Below are 14,537 nucleotides of genomic sequence, written 5' to 3' on the forward strand. Positions count from 1 at the left end.
AACAACAGTTAATCCTGCACAAATATATTAAGTGGTCCTAAACTAAACCATGTGAGTAAATATTAATTAATTAGCAGAGCTCAATACCTACTGTAAATAGACATTTACACTGTAGTGCAGACAATGTTAAACATGTTTAGGCTAATCAATATGTATGTAGCTGGAGCCTAAATTGTATTGAACCTTTAATTAAGATGGCCGCTCAAACAAGAGGAATGAGCTCAGCAGAGTTGATTGAAGTGTCTGTTTCTGCTCATCAAGTGGAAACGCGGCTTTCATCAATTCATTTGAATCCTACTAGCCAGGCAACACTCGCTACGGCAACCGTCTGGATGGCAACAGGCCATTTGCACAAATCAGTCTGTTCACAACCAGCTCCTTTGTTTGTGCTGGTAATTTGTGGACTGCGATCAGAGGAAACATCCATATTCTGTTTGTTTCATTAGCACTATGCTAGCTGCAACAGGGAGCCATGTCACTGTTATTAATTTAGGACGTTCACACCAAGGACGGTAACTGAATTGATAAAGATGGCATTTTAAACATTATTATAATTTAAAATAAATGTACAGACTAAAGTTATGATGTAATCAAACAAGAAGAAGTAAATCTTTAAAATATGCTTAAAAGATATTTTTTCCACAGATGATAATGTCATTGAATGCCAGTTGGAATGTGTTTTGCTTTGTATTTTTTTACAATTTTAAAAAGATTTTTACTGTTTGAGGGCAAAAATCGATTACTTCCGAAATCGCATACTTCCCTACCACATGGTTTGTTAAAAACTGTAGTGCGAGCCAAGTAGTATGTCTGAATTCACTTTATTTGAAAAACAGTATAGGCGAGAAGTACCCAGATGACCTACTTCTACCAGCAAGATTCTAATATATATATATATATATATATATATATATATATATATATACGAACAAGACAAACAGGTGATTGTGAACCTAAGGTCGCATATACGGTATTCAGTTTCTGAATGGTTTAGGCACAAGTCAACAGTTTGGTGACGCTGTCATATATCTAATATATTTTTAGATTGGCTACAGAACAAACCACTGTTATCCAGTTACTTGCCTAATTAACCAAACTTGCCAAGTTATTTTTTTAACCTAATTAAGCCTTTAAATTACACTTCACCAGAATACTAGTACCTTGCAAAATACCCAGCGAAATATTATGTACTGTCAACGTGGAAAAGAAATTATTTAGTAGAAATCAGTCATTACAGTTATTATGTTTATTAATGTTGAAAACACATATAACACAAGAAGCAGAAGCACATCTACTGTACAACACTCTAAAAGCGTATAGTCATGATCTTACATAAGCTTTTTTCTGTGTCACATTCACCACTTGCTGACTTTGATGAAATAATTATATTCAATAACCTGCTAGTACTTTGAACACGCGTCTTTGTTCCTTAATGGGTTTTCTTTTTTCATTAACATGCTTGTCATCTGAAGATGTCTGACATGTGGCTCTTGTCATATATTAGCAGTAATGACACATGACTGAAAGATGTTAAGTGAAGGACAGGTTATCTCTGATTGACCACTTGAGGCATCTTTTAACCAGTCAAATTCAGCTTCTGCTCGTGACCTTTTTCAGCTATTCTGCTGGATTTAAGCTGAGACCTCCTGTGCTCAGACACACTTGATTTTATGCTGCCTCTTCAATTGTGCTTAATAGCCATCATGAAATCTAAATTTGCACTATTTACTTTGTTAGCTCACATCGCTGCTATTCATGACAATATTTTGACTTGATTATCTTTAATAACAATGTTAACATGTGTTCCAGTCTGGAATGGCTTTCCTTCCCTAGGGACGTCAGACCAAAACTATCAAAGTTAAGCAATGCTGTGTTAGTTTGGATTTGTTTTCATGTTCAGATTTTTTTTTTTCTGATTCCAAATAATATAATTTTCTAACTTTGCCTTGAAGATTCACTCTTACACAAAAAAATGTTTGTTTGTAATGTTTCTAAATATAACTTGTCAAACGAATAGATTAATAACAAACTAAGATTATACAGATCGAGGAGGTTAGATTTGATTAATTTGCACAATATTATAACTTATATATTATTAAAATTATATGATTGATTTATGTATTACCCTTTATAATAATTTAAAAATCACCAATTTGTTACTCTTATATCCCAAAAATTAACAACCATCAGTTTTTGTATTGATGATATTGAAAAAAAAAATTAACATGTGACACTGAAAGAAAATCATGAAATCTATCTGATTCAAATTTTGATTATGTGATTCCTTGGATCAAAAATGAAATGAAAAAGAAAAACATGTTGTGTTGATAACGATGGTTTGTTCTGTAGACTATCGAAAAAATATATAATTAAATTAAATAATTAATAATTATATTAATAAATATTGACCTTAAAATGTTTTTTAAAAATTAAAAACTGCTTTTATTCTAGCCAAAATAAAACAAATAAGACTTGAACATAATAATAATTAAACATCATTTGGGAAATATTGTAAAAAGAATATATATATATATATAAGCCTGTTATCAAACATGTGAATTTTGTGTTATAACAACTTCCTGTTTCATGGCGAAACATCAAAGTTTGTGTGGCCGCAACAGATGCCCTTCGACAAAAACTCAGTCATCATAATTTGACAACACCAAGGCCTTTAGATGACAAAACCCAATTTTGGTGTTGATCCCAAAATCCCTAGGAGGAGTTGTAGAAAATAGAGATAACCCTAAAATATATTCCTCATTTGATTAAAATTTTTTTCTGAATAAACGAATGAGTTTGATTGATCTCCTAAATCTAGTCAGCAAAATAACTATCTGAAACCGCTCATTGTTCTCTTTATAGATACTGATGGCATACTGAATATTATTTCTCATTATTCATTACTGTTTTTTTCTCTCTTTTGGCTCAGTGCACTATCAGAAGATCGTTCACAGGGATATCAAACCATCAAATTTATTGCTTGGAGATGACGGCCATGTCAAGATTGCTGATTTTGGGGTCAGTAACCAGTTTGAGGGGAACGATGCCTTGCTCTCCAGCACTGCAGGGACTCCTGCATTCATGGCTCCAGAGACGCTGTCAGACAACCGGCAGAGCTTCAGTGGAAAGGTAATGTGTGGCTGTGCTGATGGGTTGTGATGGGCCAATCATTCAAACAGATTTTGTAAAGGATATCATTGAAAAGTGTTCTCTAAAGGACTTTTTATTTATGAATAAGATATTGCTACATTACCCATTATTTTAACTTTTCTTTTTTAACTAGTATTTTATTCTTGCTGTATTCTTTACTGTAGTAGTGGCCATGTCGTAGTGCCCAAAGTGATGTCTGGAGTGTTGTAAATAATAATACATTTATATATGAAATAATATAATGTTTTGTTCATTTTTAAAGCAATATTACACTTTATATGTGTTCCACATTTCAGTTGTTTCATTTCTGTTTGTGCATTATAATGGCTACAAATCAGATGCAAATGAGAACCAGTAACATATTAATAACTGATTATTCCAGTTTTTGCAAACTTAATTTCTTAGATTTTTGAAATCCTTTTTTTGCCACATAATTTTGTCAATTAAAACCACATTTTCAACCACAGTTTCATCAAACTTGCAATCATCACATTTGGCTACTACATAAAAAAATAAATAAATGAAATATAAAATATGTTTATTTTAAAGAACATAGTGGCTTTATTTTTGTCACATTACGAATATTAACACAACTGGGAGCACTGATGACAGTATACATTTTAAATAAATAACAGTAATTTTAAGTACTGTACATTTTTGTTTATTTTCCAGAAACTATTACTTTTACTCTTCTAAAATGCTATAAATTGATCAAAAGTGAATTTGAAAATCACAAAAATAATTGTAATCATCACATGTATGTATGTATGTATGTATGTATGTATGTATGTATGTATGTATGTATGTATGTATGTATGTATGTATGTATGTATGTATGTATGTATGTGTGTGTGTGTGTGTATGTATGTGTGTGTGTGTGTATGTATGTGTGTATGTATATATACTGATATTGACAATAATGTAAAAGATGACAAATTTATACTTTCTTTAGTGCTTTTAAACTTCCAGTTTTTTAAATAATTATAATATGATAAAAATAAAATTTAATAAGTTCTTGAAAATATACAGATTTTATTTTTCTAATTATTTCAATTAAAAAAATTCAGTTTTGCATTAAAAAAAAAAAAAAGAAAATCATAAATTTGGCAAAACTATTTGAATATTAGATTAAATGTTTCTTTAAAAAATGTCAATGTGTGTAAGGGTGCTTTCACACTTGGTCCAAATGCCAGGTCCTAACCCAAGTTCGCTTGTCCCCCATCAGCTGGTTTGTATTCACATAGTCTTTTTTTTCCTTCTGATCCCTGGTATGTTTGCATCATCAAGCTGCTGTTTTATGTACAGCTGTTGCTAGGTGACGGCCATTAAAGCAAAGCATCAAAATGGAGACATACGCATATCACTGTCATTCTGCTTTTACTGAATCTTTTGGTTTTGCTACCAAAACCAAAATACAGAGAGCGACTTGCATCTATCTGCCACAAAAACCATTAAAACCTGAAGTTGTTTTTGGTGGAGGCAAGCAAACATTATCACTGTTCGCATTAGGTCAGTCCAACTTGTCACCAAGGCAGGTGATACACAGACATACACACATGAATGATCGTTATGAAAACAGTTGGAACAGTTGGCAGTTCACTTCTGTTATTTGGTATGATTGCATTCATATCAGAAGTGAACCTTACCAGAGTTTGCACGAACTGTACTCCAGACAACCTATTTCATGTGGAGTCAAGTACAGTTCACTGGTCCCCAGGATCCCCAAATTACTAAATATGTTCTTCTGGAGCGGTTTCATTATAAATAAACAGTTAAATAGGTCAGTAATATGTTTTATTATTAACAAAATTAAATTAAATAATATGCATTAGCTGCAAACAATTTAGCAAACAGTTCAGCTTATTCAAATTAATAGCTATTTTAAAGAAATAGAATCAAGTTATCAAACCTCATTTATCTTTTCTCCACTGCATAACTTACACATTTTGATTAAAGAGCACCGAATGAATCTATCATTTGTTTTGATTTTTCCTTTAATTACATTAAATAACAGGTGTCACTTTAATAATCACATGTACAGAATCTGTTTGGGAAACAGTGTCAGAGTCACGCAACACTGTTTTTAAGATTGCATAGGAGGGGAGACGGCACCTGTAATAAAAAGAAAAGAGAATCCCACTATTTTCATGCCAAAATAAAACAAAAGCACAGAACAGACCATTTAAGAGCAAGGGGTGTCCTCTGGTGGTTCGGTGGTATGGGTTGCGTATAGGGAGGCTCTGCTCTTTAATGTTTACTTGCCACCCATCAGAGAAAGACTAAAAATACGGGAAAATATCTTTACGGGATGATAACCGGATAGAACTGTGAAAAACGGGAGAATCCCGGGAAAAACAGGAGGGTTGACAGATATGCAACGTTCACACTAGCTAAACCTACAGAACTCTGACATCAAATGAACCCGGTTGTGGACCAAGCTAGTGTAAATGCACCCTAAAACTGTCCTGCATAACTATAACAGAAGTTGTGTTCTGTTTAGGCTCTGGACGTGTGGGCAATGGGAGTGACCCTCTACTGTTTCGTCTATGGGAAGGTGAGTTTCCTCTTGCGCTGATATGATCAGAGTGATAGCAGTAATTCTTCATTGTGGTATTATATATCAGAATGATCAATGGAAGGGCTGCCGCTGCTGCTACTGCGGTGACAATTGTGTGATTGATGATTTAGATCACTCATCCGTCTGTCTTCTTTTTTTATTTCTCTTCCTCGTCCTCCAGTGCCCATTTATTGATGAGTACATACTGGCTCTTCACAATAAGATCAAGAGTAAAGTGGTGGAGTTCCCCGACACGTAAGTCACCCCACAGGAACAGATGCAGAGAAAGGAAATGTCAGAGATGTTTGAGTGCAGCGAATGTGAAGCTGATTCATGTTGGTTTATGCAGGATATTTGTGTATGCTTGTGCAAGTCTGTTTAAATGATGTGCTGATGAAGTGTGTGAAAGACCAGAGGGCATCCGGATGCATGTCATCTGGTGCCTGTGTTTGGAGTCATCAGCTAATAAAAGAGCAACTTGTCTATCTTACACACACACACACACACACACACTGCTCCGTGTTGTGTTCTCAGTGGCTGAACTAACTGAAAGATATCACAGTGTCAGTGGCTCTCAGTAAAATAGTGTCTACATGACTAGGGGCTCTCAGTATTTTTTGCCAGCAGAACCCTTCAGTATATTTTAGGTTTTTCAATTATCAGATATTTTTATATTAGTAGAATGTGATTTATATCATATGCTGTGTACACTATCATTTATAATTTTGACATTTACACTTTCTAAAAGACTTTCTTTTTTACACAGGCTGAATTTATTTCATCAACAACAGTAAAATTATGAAATTAATTTATCATAGTTTATAATAATGTAAAGTAAAAACATTTTACAGCTTACATTTTTTCCTTTGAAAAAGCTATTTTCAGTGTCACATGATTGCACAAAAATTAGTCTTATGTGCTGATTTGAAAGTGTTTCCTGTTATCAACAATGGTGGAAAGAGTACTGAAAATTCACACTCGGGTAAAAGTACCTTTACCAGCCCAAAAATGTAGTGCAAGCAAAGAAAAAGTATCTGTTGTAAATATTACTTAAAGTATGAGTAAAAAGTAGCCCTTTTAAAAGTACTGAGTATTACGTACTTTATTATTAAAGTAGTGAGTATTACGCTTGTGAAAGGCGTTGCTGCATTTACATGCAATTTGTGCGTTTGTTTGAAAATGTAACATTCTGTAGTGGATTTAGTCATTTTTTAAGGGCATTTGGCCATTTCAGTCATCATAGAGTAAACTTCCTTCATCGTCTCATCAGTGACATGCAGTCTAAACAGTCTCTTGATCATTGCGCATAAAGATTTTGGACATCTTCTTGGACACTTTTAATGCTTCCAGATGGTTTTCTACATTTATAAAGCACCCATGTCTTGGGGTTGTTCAGTATGATGCGACTAATTTTTCTAATAAGCCAATCACCATAGTCAAGAAAAAATAAAGTAGTGACTGCAGAACGGAGAAAAATAGTGGAGTAAAAGTGAAAATGTACTCAGGGTACTCAAGTAAAAGTACACATTACAATTCCTAAATAAAACTATTTACACCATTGGTTATTAATACAGAAACAGTTGGTCTGGTTACCCAGCATGCACCTTAATGTCAAAACAGCATAAAAAATGCATCAGAAATTAAAATTGATTTGATTTCAAAATTATATTGAATCAACATCTAACATTGGCATCAAAAAACAAATTAAACTGAAAACAAAACTGTCATATTTGTCAGATTTATCTATGTTTTTGGTGCCTATGTTAGATGTCAGATGAATAAAACCATTCTTATTTTATATTTTTGTGTGATTATTTTGGTGGTGAAAATAGCATCAATGTGTTTGTCAAATGTACATCAAGGTTTTCAAAGAAAAATTGTACTAACCCCAAAAACTGTGAATTGTATTATATTTGCATTATCTGATATTCCCTTGTCTGCCAATTTAATGTTGTTAAAATAAACACTTCTTTAAAACTTTACTATAATTGTACCATCTGATATAGGGATGTTTAAAATAACCCATTCAACGTTAACTGAAAGGGTGTGTTTTTAGCCGATTAATGGTATAAGTTAAATGATTAGAAAATATATATATATTTTTTTTAATTGGCTGCATAAATGTGCAACCCATATTTATTTACTTGCGGTATGGTAACCCAAGCAACCACACGTGCCAACAGACATATTTTTTCTTCATATTTTAAGAAGAATATTGCTGGTCAAAGTTTGAGACAGTGTTAATGCCAAACCAGCGCTGATGCTGATTTCTGTTTTCTTGACAGTTGGAGAAAAAAGCTGCAAAACAAAACTTGTGCGATGTTTTGAAAACAAACCGGTCACAAATCAGAGCGTCGTGATTTCCTCTCCATCAGAGTTCGCTCTGGCATAGCTCATAAATACCACAAATAGGCTAAAGTTGTGATGATTTAGTGTACAAACAACAAACCAACCTTTTTTTCCTTTTGGAAAATGACAGGTACGAATAGTTGTAACAAAATAAAGTTTTGAATAGTTATAACAAAATAAAGTTATTAGTTATAGTTCTTATACAATATCCATTTTAAAAAAAAGCCTACACAGCCTAATGTACAAATCAGACAAATCCAAAGATTTTCTTGATTTATGCATAATGATAACTCCGCAACAAAAAGAGGCTATTGTTGTTTTTAATGTTACAGTTTATAAAACATGTATGTAAATTAATACAATATCATATGTAAAAAACAAAATTGTTATGTGCTATAGTAGCCTATACTTACACAATACTTAACATATTTTCAGTGTCGGATCGATTTGAGGTAGCCTGCTATTTTTATTTGAGAAAGAAAAAAACATATGATGGGGAAAAAAACTGCCTATTCTGGTTTTTAAAAAGGATTCAGTCAGTGTTTTCATTTTGTAATCTAAATTTGTCATTTAAGTGAAAAACAATTTTTAAAAAATTAAATAATAATATAATATTAGGCAACGCGGTGGCGCAGTGGATAGCACATTCATTTTTGTGTAGAGGTTGCATGTTCTTCCCATGTTTGTGTGGGTTTCCTTCAGGTGCTCTGGTTTCCCCCACAAGTCCCCCACAAGTCCAAAAACACGTGGTACAGGTGAATTGGGTAGGCTAAATTTTCCGTAGTGTATATGTGGGGATGAGAATTTATGAGTGTTTCCGAGTGATGGGTTACAGCTGGAGGATAAGTTGGCAGTTCATTCCCCTGTGGCGAACCCTGATTAAAAAAGGGACTAAGCCGAAAAGAAAATTAATGAATAATAATATTAAATTGACCAGTTAACGGTTAATATTCGTTTAACGAGCTGCAGTTGTCGGTTATCAAAATTAACCGAAATCAGCATACCTAATCTGATAGCCTTCTCTACACACTTTTTTTTGCTTTCCTTTTAAAGCTTGAACTTCACCCAGTTTCATTAATTCTTTGCCTTAAGCACAAGAAGAATTAGTTGTATAGATATAGAGATATATTTGAGATTTATTTTCAGCCAACAGATATTTTCTGCACGTTTTCATCTTTGAGTTAACACATCATTTGCATGTTGCACTTAAATTAAACCGACTAAAAACAGCCTTTACATTTTGTTCTTCAATTTTGCATCATATTATAATTAATAATTCCCTGCATTTATATAGCGTTTTTCTGGGCACTCAAAGCGCTTTACACATTTTTGGGGGAATCTCCTCATCTACCACCAGTGTGCAGCATCCACCTGGATGATGTGACGGCAGCCATATTGCGCCAAACCGCACACCACACACCAGCTGATTGGTGGAGAGGAGACAGAGCGATGAAGCCAATTTTGATATGGGGATGGTTAGGAGGCCATGATGGACAGAGGCCAGCGGGCAAGTTTGCCCAGGATGACAGGGTTAAACCCCTACTCTTTTTCAAAGGACAACCTGGGATTTTTAACAACCACAAAGAGTCAGGACCTCGGTTTAACGTCTCATCTGAAAGACGGTATATATATTGCCCAAAATATATTCTATATTATAATAAAGTATATTATACATTGTCCATAATATGTTTGATATTGTCAGATCAAATCATTTCACATCATCAGCAGCATATGTGCCATTAGTGCTATAAAATGTATATAAATGTTTTTTTTACATTTATTAGTGCTATTAAATGTATAATGGATGTATGTTTTAGACTATACAGGTAATAAATGTTTTCTTTTAACAAATGCTGAAATTATGTTATTTGAAAAAGATACAACACATGGTGGTTTTGTGAATGCTATGCTTGTGTATATGAACCATGTGATCACTGATTTGTGCATAATTTTACTGTGTTGCTGCAGAATTTGGCATTACAATGTGGTGTAAATTATGCAAAAGCAGTGCAAGGAGCAGGGGTTCATAACCCGTTTGTGGTAAACATTCCTATACAGTACCTGGGGTTACTTGCAGAGTTTTTCAGTGCAGTTTGAAGTTCAGCTTGTTTAGTGGTCTACAGCTCTCATGAAGCATTCTGAATCAGTTTTGGGGTTAACATTGAAATTCCTATGCCTCCAGTGAGTCTCATGCCTTATAGAAATGTGCTGTTGTTGTTCTGATCTAGTGTTTTACCACTTCAGCTGTTTGCTCTGTGTTTCTGTGATATCTTAGACCGACTGTCAGCGAGGGGCTGAAGAGCCTGGTCTCACGAATGCTGGACAAAAACCCAGACACCAGGATCACCATTCCTGAGATCAAAGTAAGTCTACATAAGGCGCATTTCTGAAATCCAGAGTGGCAAGTAATCCGTTTTACGTTCATTCTCACAAATCTGTATTGCAAGATATTTCAAAGACTAGAGTATATCTTCTTACACATAAATATGTTTGCATTTGGCCTTTTCGGCAGACTTAGCATTATTAATTTGTGCATTTTCCTTCAGTAATTCTCTGTTTTCTTCTATACTGGCAAGACAGTATATCCTCTTTAAATATTGAAATTATAGTCAGCATCTTTAAAAGAAATATACCAAGAACATTCCAGAGAGTAAGTCTCATTAGTTTTCTCTCACAATACCAGCCGTGTTTTTATCATGGAGACACATTCAGGCATGTTGTTGAAATATGACACAGTACCTTTGATAGCTTCTGCTTTATCAAGCTGACTTGAAATTTGGATAGAAACACATCAGCTTATCCCAATGGAGAGGGATTTTGGTTTGGTTCTGGAAACGTCCATCTGCTGTAATAGAGTGGCAGTGAGTGTGAATAAGTAGCACACACACACACTCGGCCATCAGAGACTCTTGCCTGCATGTCATTACCCAGAAAATGTTCCATTAAAGCAACGATCCCCAGAGCACACGTTAATCAGAGCTGTGCGGCCTACATTCACTCAGCAACTCAACCCTCATATCTTTCAGAATAACTTTGTTTATAGGACAAATCAGTTATTCCTTTAGTGGCCTGCTGGTTTGATGAAGAGATGCATGAATGGATGTATTGAGAAAAAGATGAATGGACTGATATAGGGTTATAAAAAGTGACTGGATATATGAAAGGATTGATGTATTTGAGAGCTGAAGTGGATTGGAATAAAAGATAGATGTTTGGATGGATGAATGGATGGATGGATACTATAGATGGATGGATACTATAGATGGATGGATGGATGGATGGATGGATGCAGTAGATAGATTGATAGATAGATAGATAGATAGATAGATAGATAGATAGATAGATAGATAGATAGATAGATAGATAGATAGATAGATAGATAGATAGATAGATAGATAGATAGATAGATAGATAGATAGATAGATAGATAGATAGATAGATAGATAGATGGATGGATGGATGGATGGATGGATGGATGGATGGATGGATGGAGGATAGGTTAGATGAATGGAAAGATAGATGAGGGTTGGACAAGTTTGGTGGAAGAAAGAATAGTAGATTGGATGGACTGAAGGTTGGCATGTGCTCAGACTGTCTGTTTCTGTGTTTGTGTTAAGGTTGACCCGTGGGTGACTCAGGATGGCAAAGACCCTTTACCTTTAGAAGAAGAGCACTGTACTGTGGTGGAGGTCACTGAAGAGGAGGTGCAGAACTCTGTCAAGTTTGTCCCCAGTCTGTCTGCTGTGGTAAGTGAACTAGAAAAGCTTCTGTGCATAATAAATGTTGCTGAGGTAGTTACAAAAACATGAACACTCTTAGGCCATTAACCTGCCCAGGTGTTTTTAATGCATTCAACATGTCAAGGATTGAATGAATAAGAAGGTAAAGACACACCCAACCTCAAACAAATTACTGAAAACCCTAACACATGTCAAACTGACCTTACTGTCAGCTTTTTCTTGATTACTTTTCTTGGATTTGGTCCTTCTCACATTTCGGTAAATGCAAAGAATATATCATTTTCTGTCTAATGTTCATCTGATTCTCTTGGTTGTGTTTGGACTTGTTGTATTATCATACACCCTGATTTGTAATTATTTAATATATATACAGTAAGTGAAAACTTGTTTTAAATATTTCAGATACTAGTCAAAGCCATGTTAAGGAAGCGTTCCTTTGGAAATCCATTTGAGTGTCCCAGTAGGAGAGAAGAGAGATCCATGTCTGCACCCGGCAGTTTGCTCATGTAAGTGCTCCAAACCACAAACTAGAACCAAAGCCATAATAAACTGGAAACTAGTTATGTAGCCGCACAAATCCAAATGACTCTACTTTTCCTAACAAGTTATATATATATATATATATATATATATATATATATATATATATATATATATATATATATATATATATATATATATATATAAAGAGGCTGAAATGATTTCAGCATTGCATCTCTTTCATTCTTTGCTTTCTGAACTCGCACATTCAAGATTGCAGCATGATATTTTCAACGTCATGTCTGTCTGTTTGAACAGGAAGGTGTGCTAATAGTCACCCATTACTTCTCCTGCTGCCAACATACGTTTCCATAGTAGCATGATTCAGTAGATTTTTTGTGGTCTCATGCAGTAGGATTGAAAGCTCCAGGACATAATGTTTTTACAATTCCTGTCTATAACTTTCTCCTCCGCACAGCACTGAGGAGATGGCTGACTCACTTATCCATCATTTAGACTTCACATTTAATCTTTTAGTTTTTTTATTTATCTGATATTTTGTAGATGAGATTGTACTTCAGGAAAATAATGTTTGCTTGTGTGTATATTATTGACTGTATATACTGTATGGATGTGTGTGTGTGTGTGTGTGTGTGTGTGTGTGTGTGTGTGTGTGTGTGTGTGTGTGTGTGTGTGTGTGTGTGTGTGTGTGTGTGTGTGTGTGTGTGTGTGTGTGTGTGTGTGTGTGTGTGTGTGTGAAAATAAATTAAATGAGTGAATATATATGAGCAATATTACATGAGGAGCAGTGCGGTATGGCTGTATTTCAGCACTGGTGGGAGGCGTGCATTGGCTTGAGTCTGCAGGCTAAGTGCTTTAGTGCCCCTACCAGTGCCAATATACAGCCATATTGTACTGCTACGAGTGTGATATTGCATGTTAACAACAATCTCTAGCATAATGTCTACAGTGATGTCAAAACAGGTAATTTTTGCTGACATTTTAAGATATAAGACTGAACGACATGAAATGCCATCAGTCTACAGAGATTTCCCAGTATTTCTCTGTTGCAAACAGCATATCACAATAATTAAACCCAGATAAACAAAAGCAAAGGAAACACTAGCAGTTTCTGTGGTATAAATACAGCACTACAAAATACAAAAGAGAGAGATTGACTTAGAATGTCATTTGCCTGATTTATAATGATTTGTTCAGCTGTAGTTTAAATCTTACATTGAGAAAATAATGTCTGCGTCCAAAATTGCTTACTACTCAGTAGGTACTGCATTTGAATTTAAATGTACTACTTGGCCAATTGAAAAATATGTTCTATACAGTATGAATGTGAGTAGTGTGAATGGAACTCGGACATACTACATTCCCCATTTTGTCATGATCACATGACCTACCCATGTCAGTTGCATTGCTTCACTCCCATTTATGAATTCTCTCGTGGTGCATCATGGGATAGGGTAGCATCCAACCGATGCGCAATTTAGAATCACCGGAGGCAGTAGGTCCTCCAGGTACATATTGTTTTTCCAATTCTATAAATTCTGACATACTACTCGGCTCGCATACTGATTTAGCCTACTCTTTAGTATGGAAGTATGCAATTTTTCTTCCTCTAAGGATTTATTATGCAGTCTTTGTCGCCATCTTGTGGTGAAACGTCAACCATCACTTTCGTTGGTCTGCTCAGACAGGCTAATGGCAGCAAGCCCCAAATTATTCATACCCCTTGGGGTATATATACACACACACCACATACATGTATATGTGGTTTACAAGGACTAGGCTTAATGCATTTTATACTGTAAAACATTTGAATGTCAAGAGACGCTACTACATATAATAACTTTGAAGGATAAAAAACTCATCCTCATAAACCACCTTTAAAAATAGCTTCATAGGTCATACCCATGTTCTGGGTTCTCGTTAGCCACGTAAACAAGTACACATGCACACAAATTGGAAATTTTGTAGTTAACTAAATAAAACAATTTTCATTAAAATATTTAGTTACCAAGTGCCGTTTCTCATTCGCATTCATTCATTCATTTTCTTTTTGGCTTAGTCCCTATATTAATCTGGGGTCACCACAGGGGAATGAACCGCCAACTTATCCAGCATATGTTTTAAGTTAAATTTAAAACAAAAATAAATTAAATATAATATAATATAATATAATATAATATAATATAATATAATATAATATAATATAATATAATATGCACATTCAGAGAGGTCATTGCAAT

The 14,537-nt window shown here is 34.5% G+C and overlaps 1 protein-coding gene across 9 annotated transcripts in view; it reads left to right on the forward strand.

Annotated features, from left to right (window-relative positions):
• camkk1a (calcium/calmodulin-dependent protein kinase kinase 1, alpha a) overlaps window positions 1-14,537 on the forward strand; it is a 136,524-nt gene that overhangs the window by 107,258 nt on the left and 14,729 nt on the right. For all 9 annotated transcript variants that reach the window (XM_087251877.1, XM_087251881.1, XM_087251874.1 and 6 more), the window contains 6 exon segments: window positions 2,930-3,129; window positions 5,651-5,704; window positions 5,889-5,962; window positions 10,332-10,419; window positions 11,674-11,802; window positions 12,199-12,302. In XM_087251877.1, coding sequence (XP_087108003.1) covers window positions 2,930-3,129; window positions 5,651-5,704; window positions 5,889-5,962; window positions 10,332-10,419; window positions 11,674-11,802; window positions 12,199-12,302 — 649 coding nt within the window.

This window comes from Danio rerio, chromosome 5, assembly GCF_052040795.2.
Source record: "Danio rerio strain M-AB ecotype USA chromosome 5, GRCz13ab, whole genome shotgun sequence".
Taxonomy (NCBI): domain Eukaryota; kingdom Metazoa; phylum Chordata; class Actinopteri; order Cypriniformes; family Danionidae; genus Danio; species Danio rerio.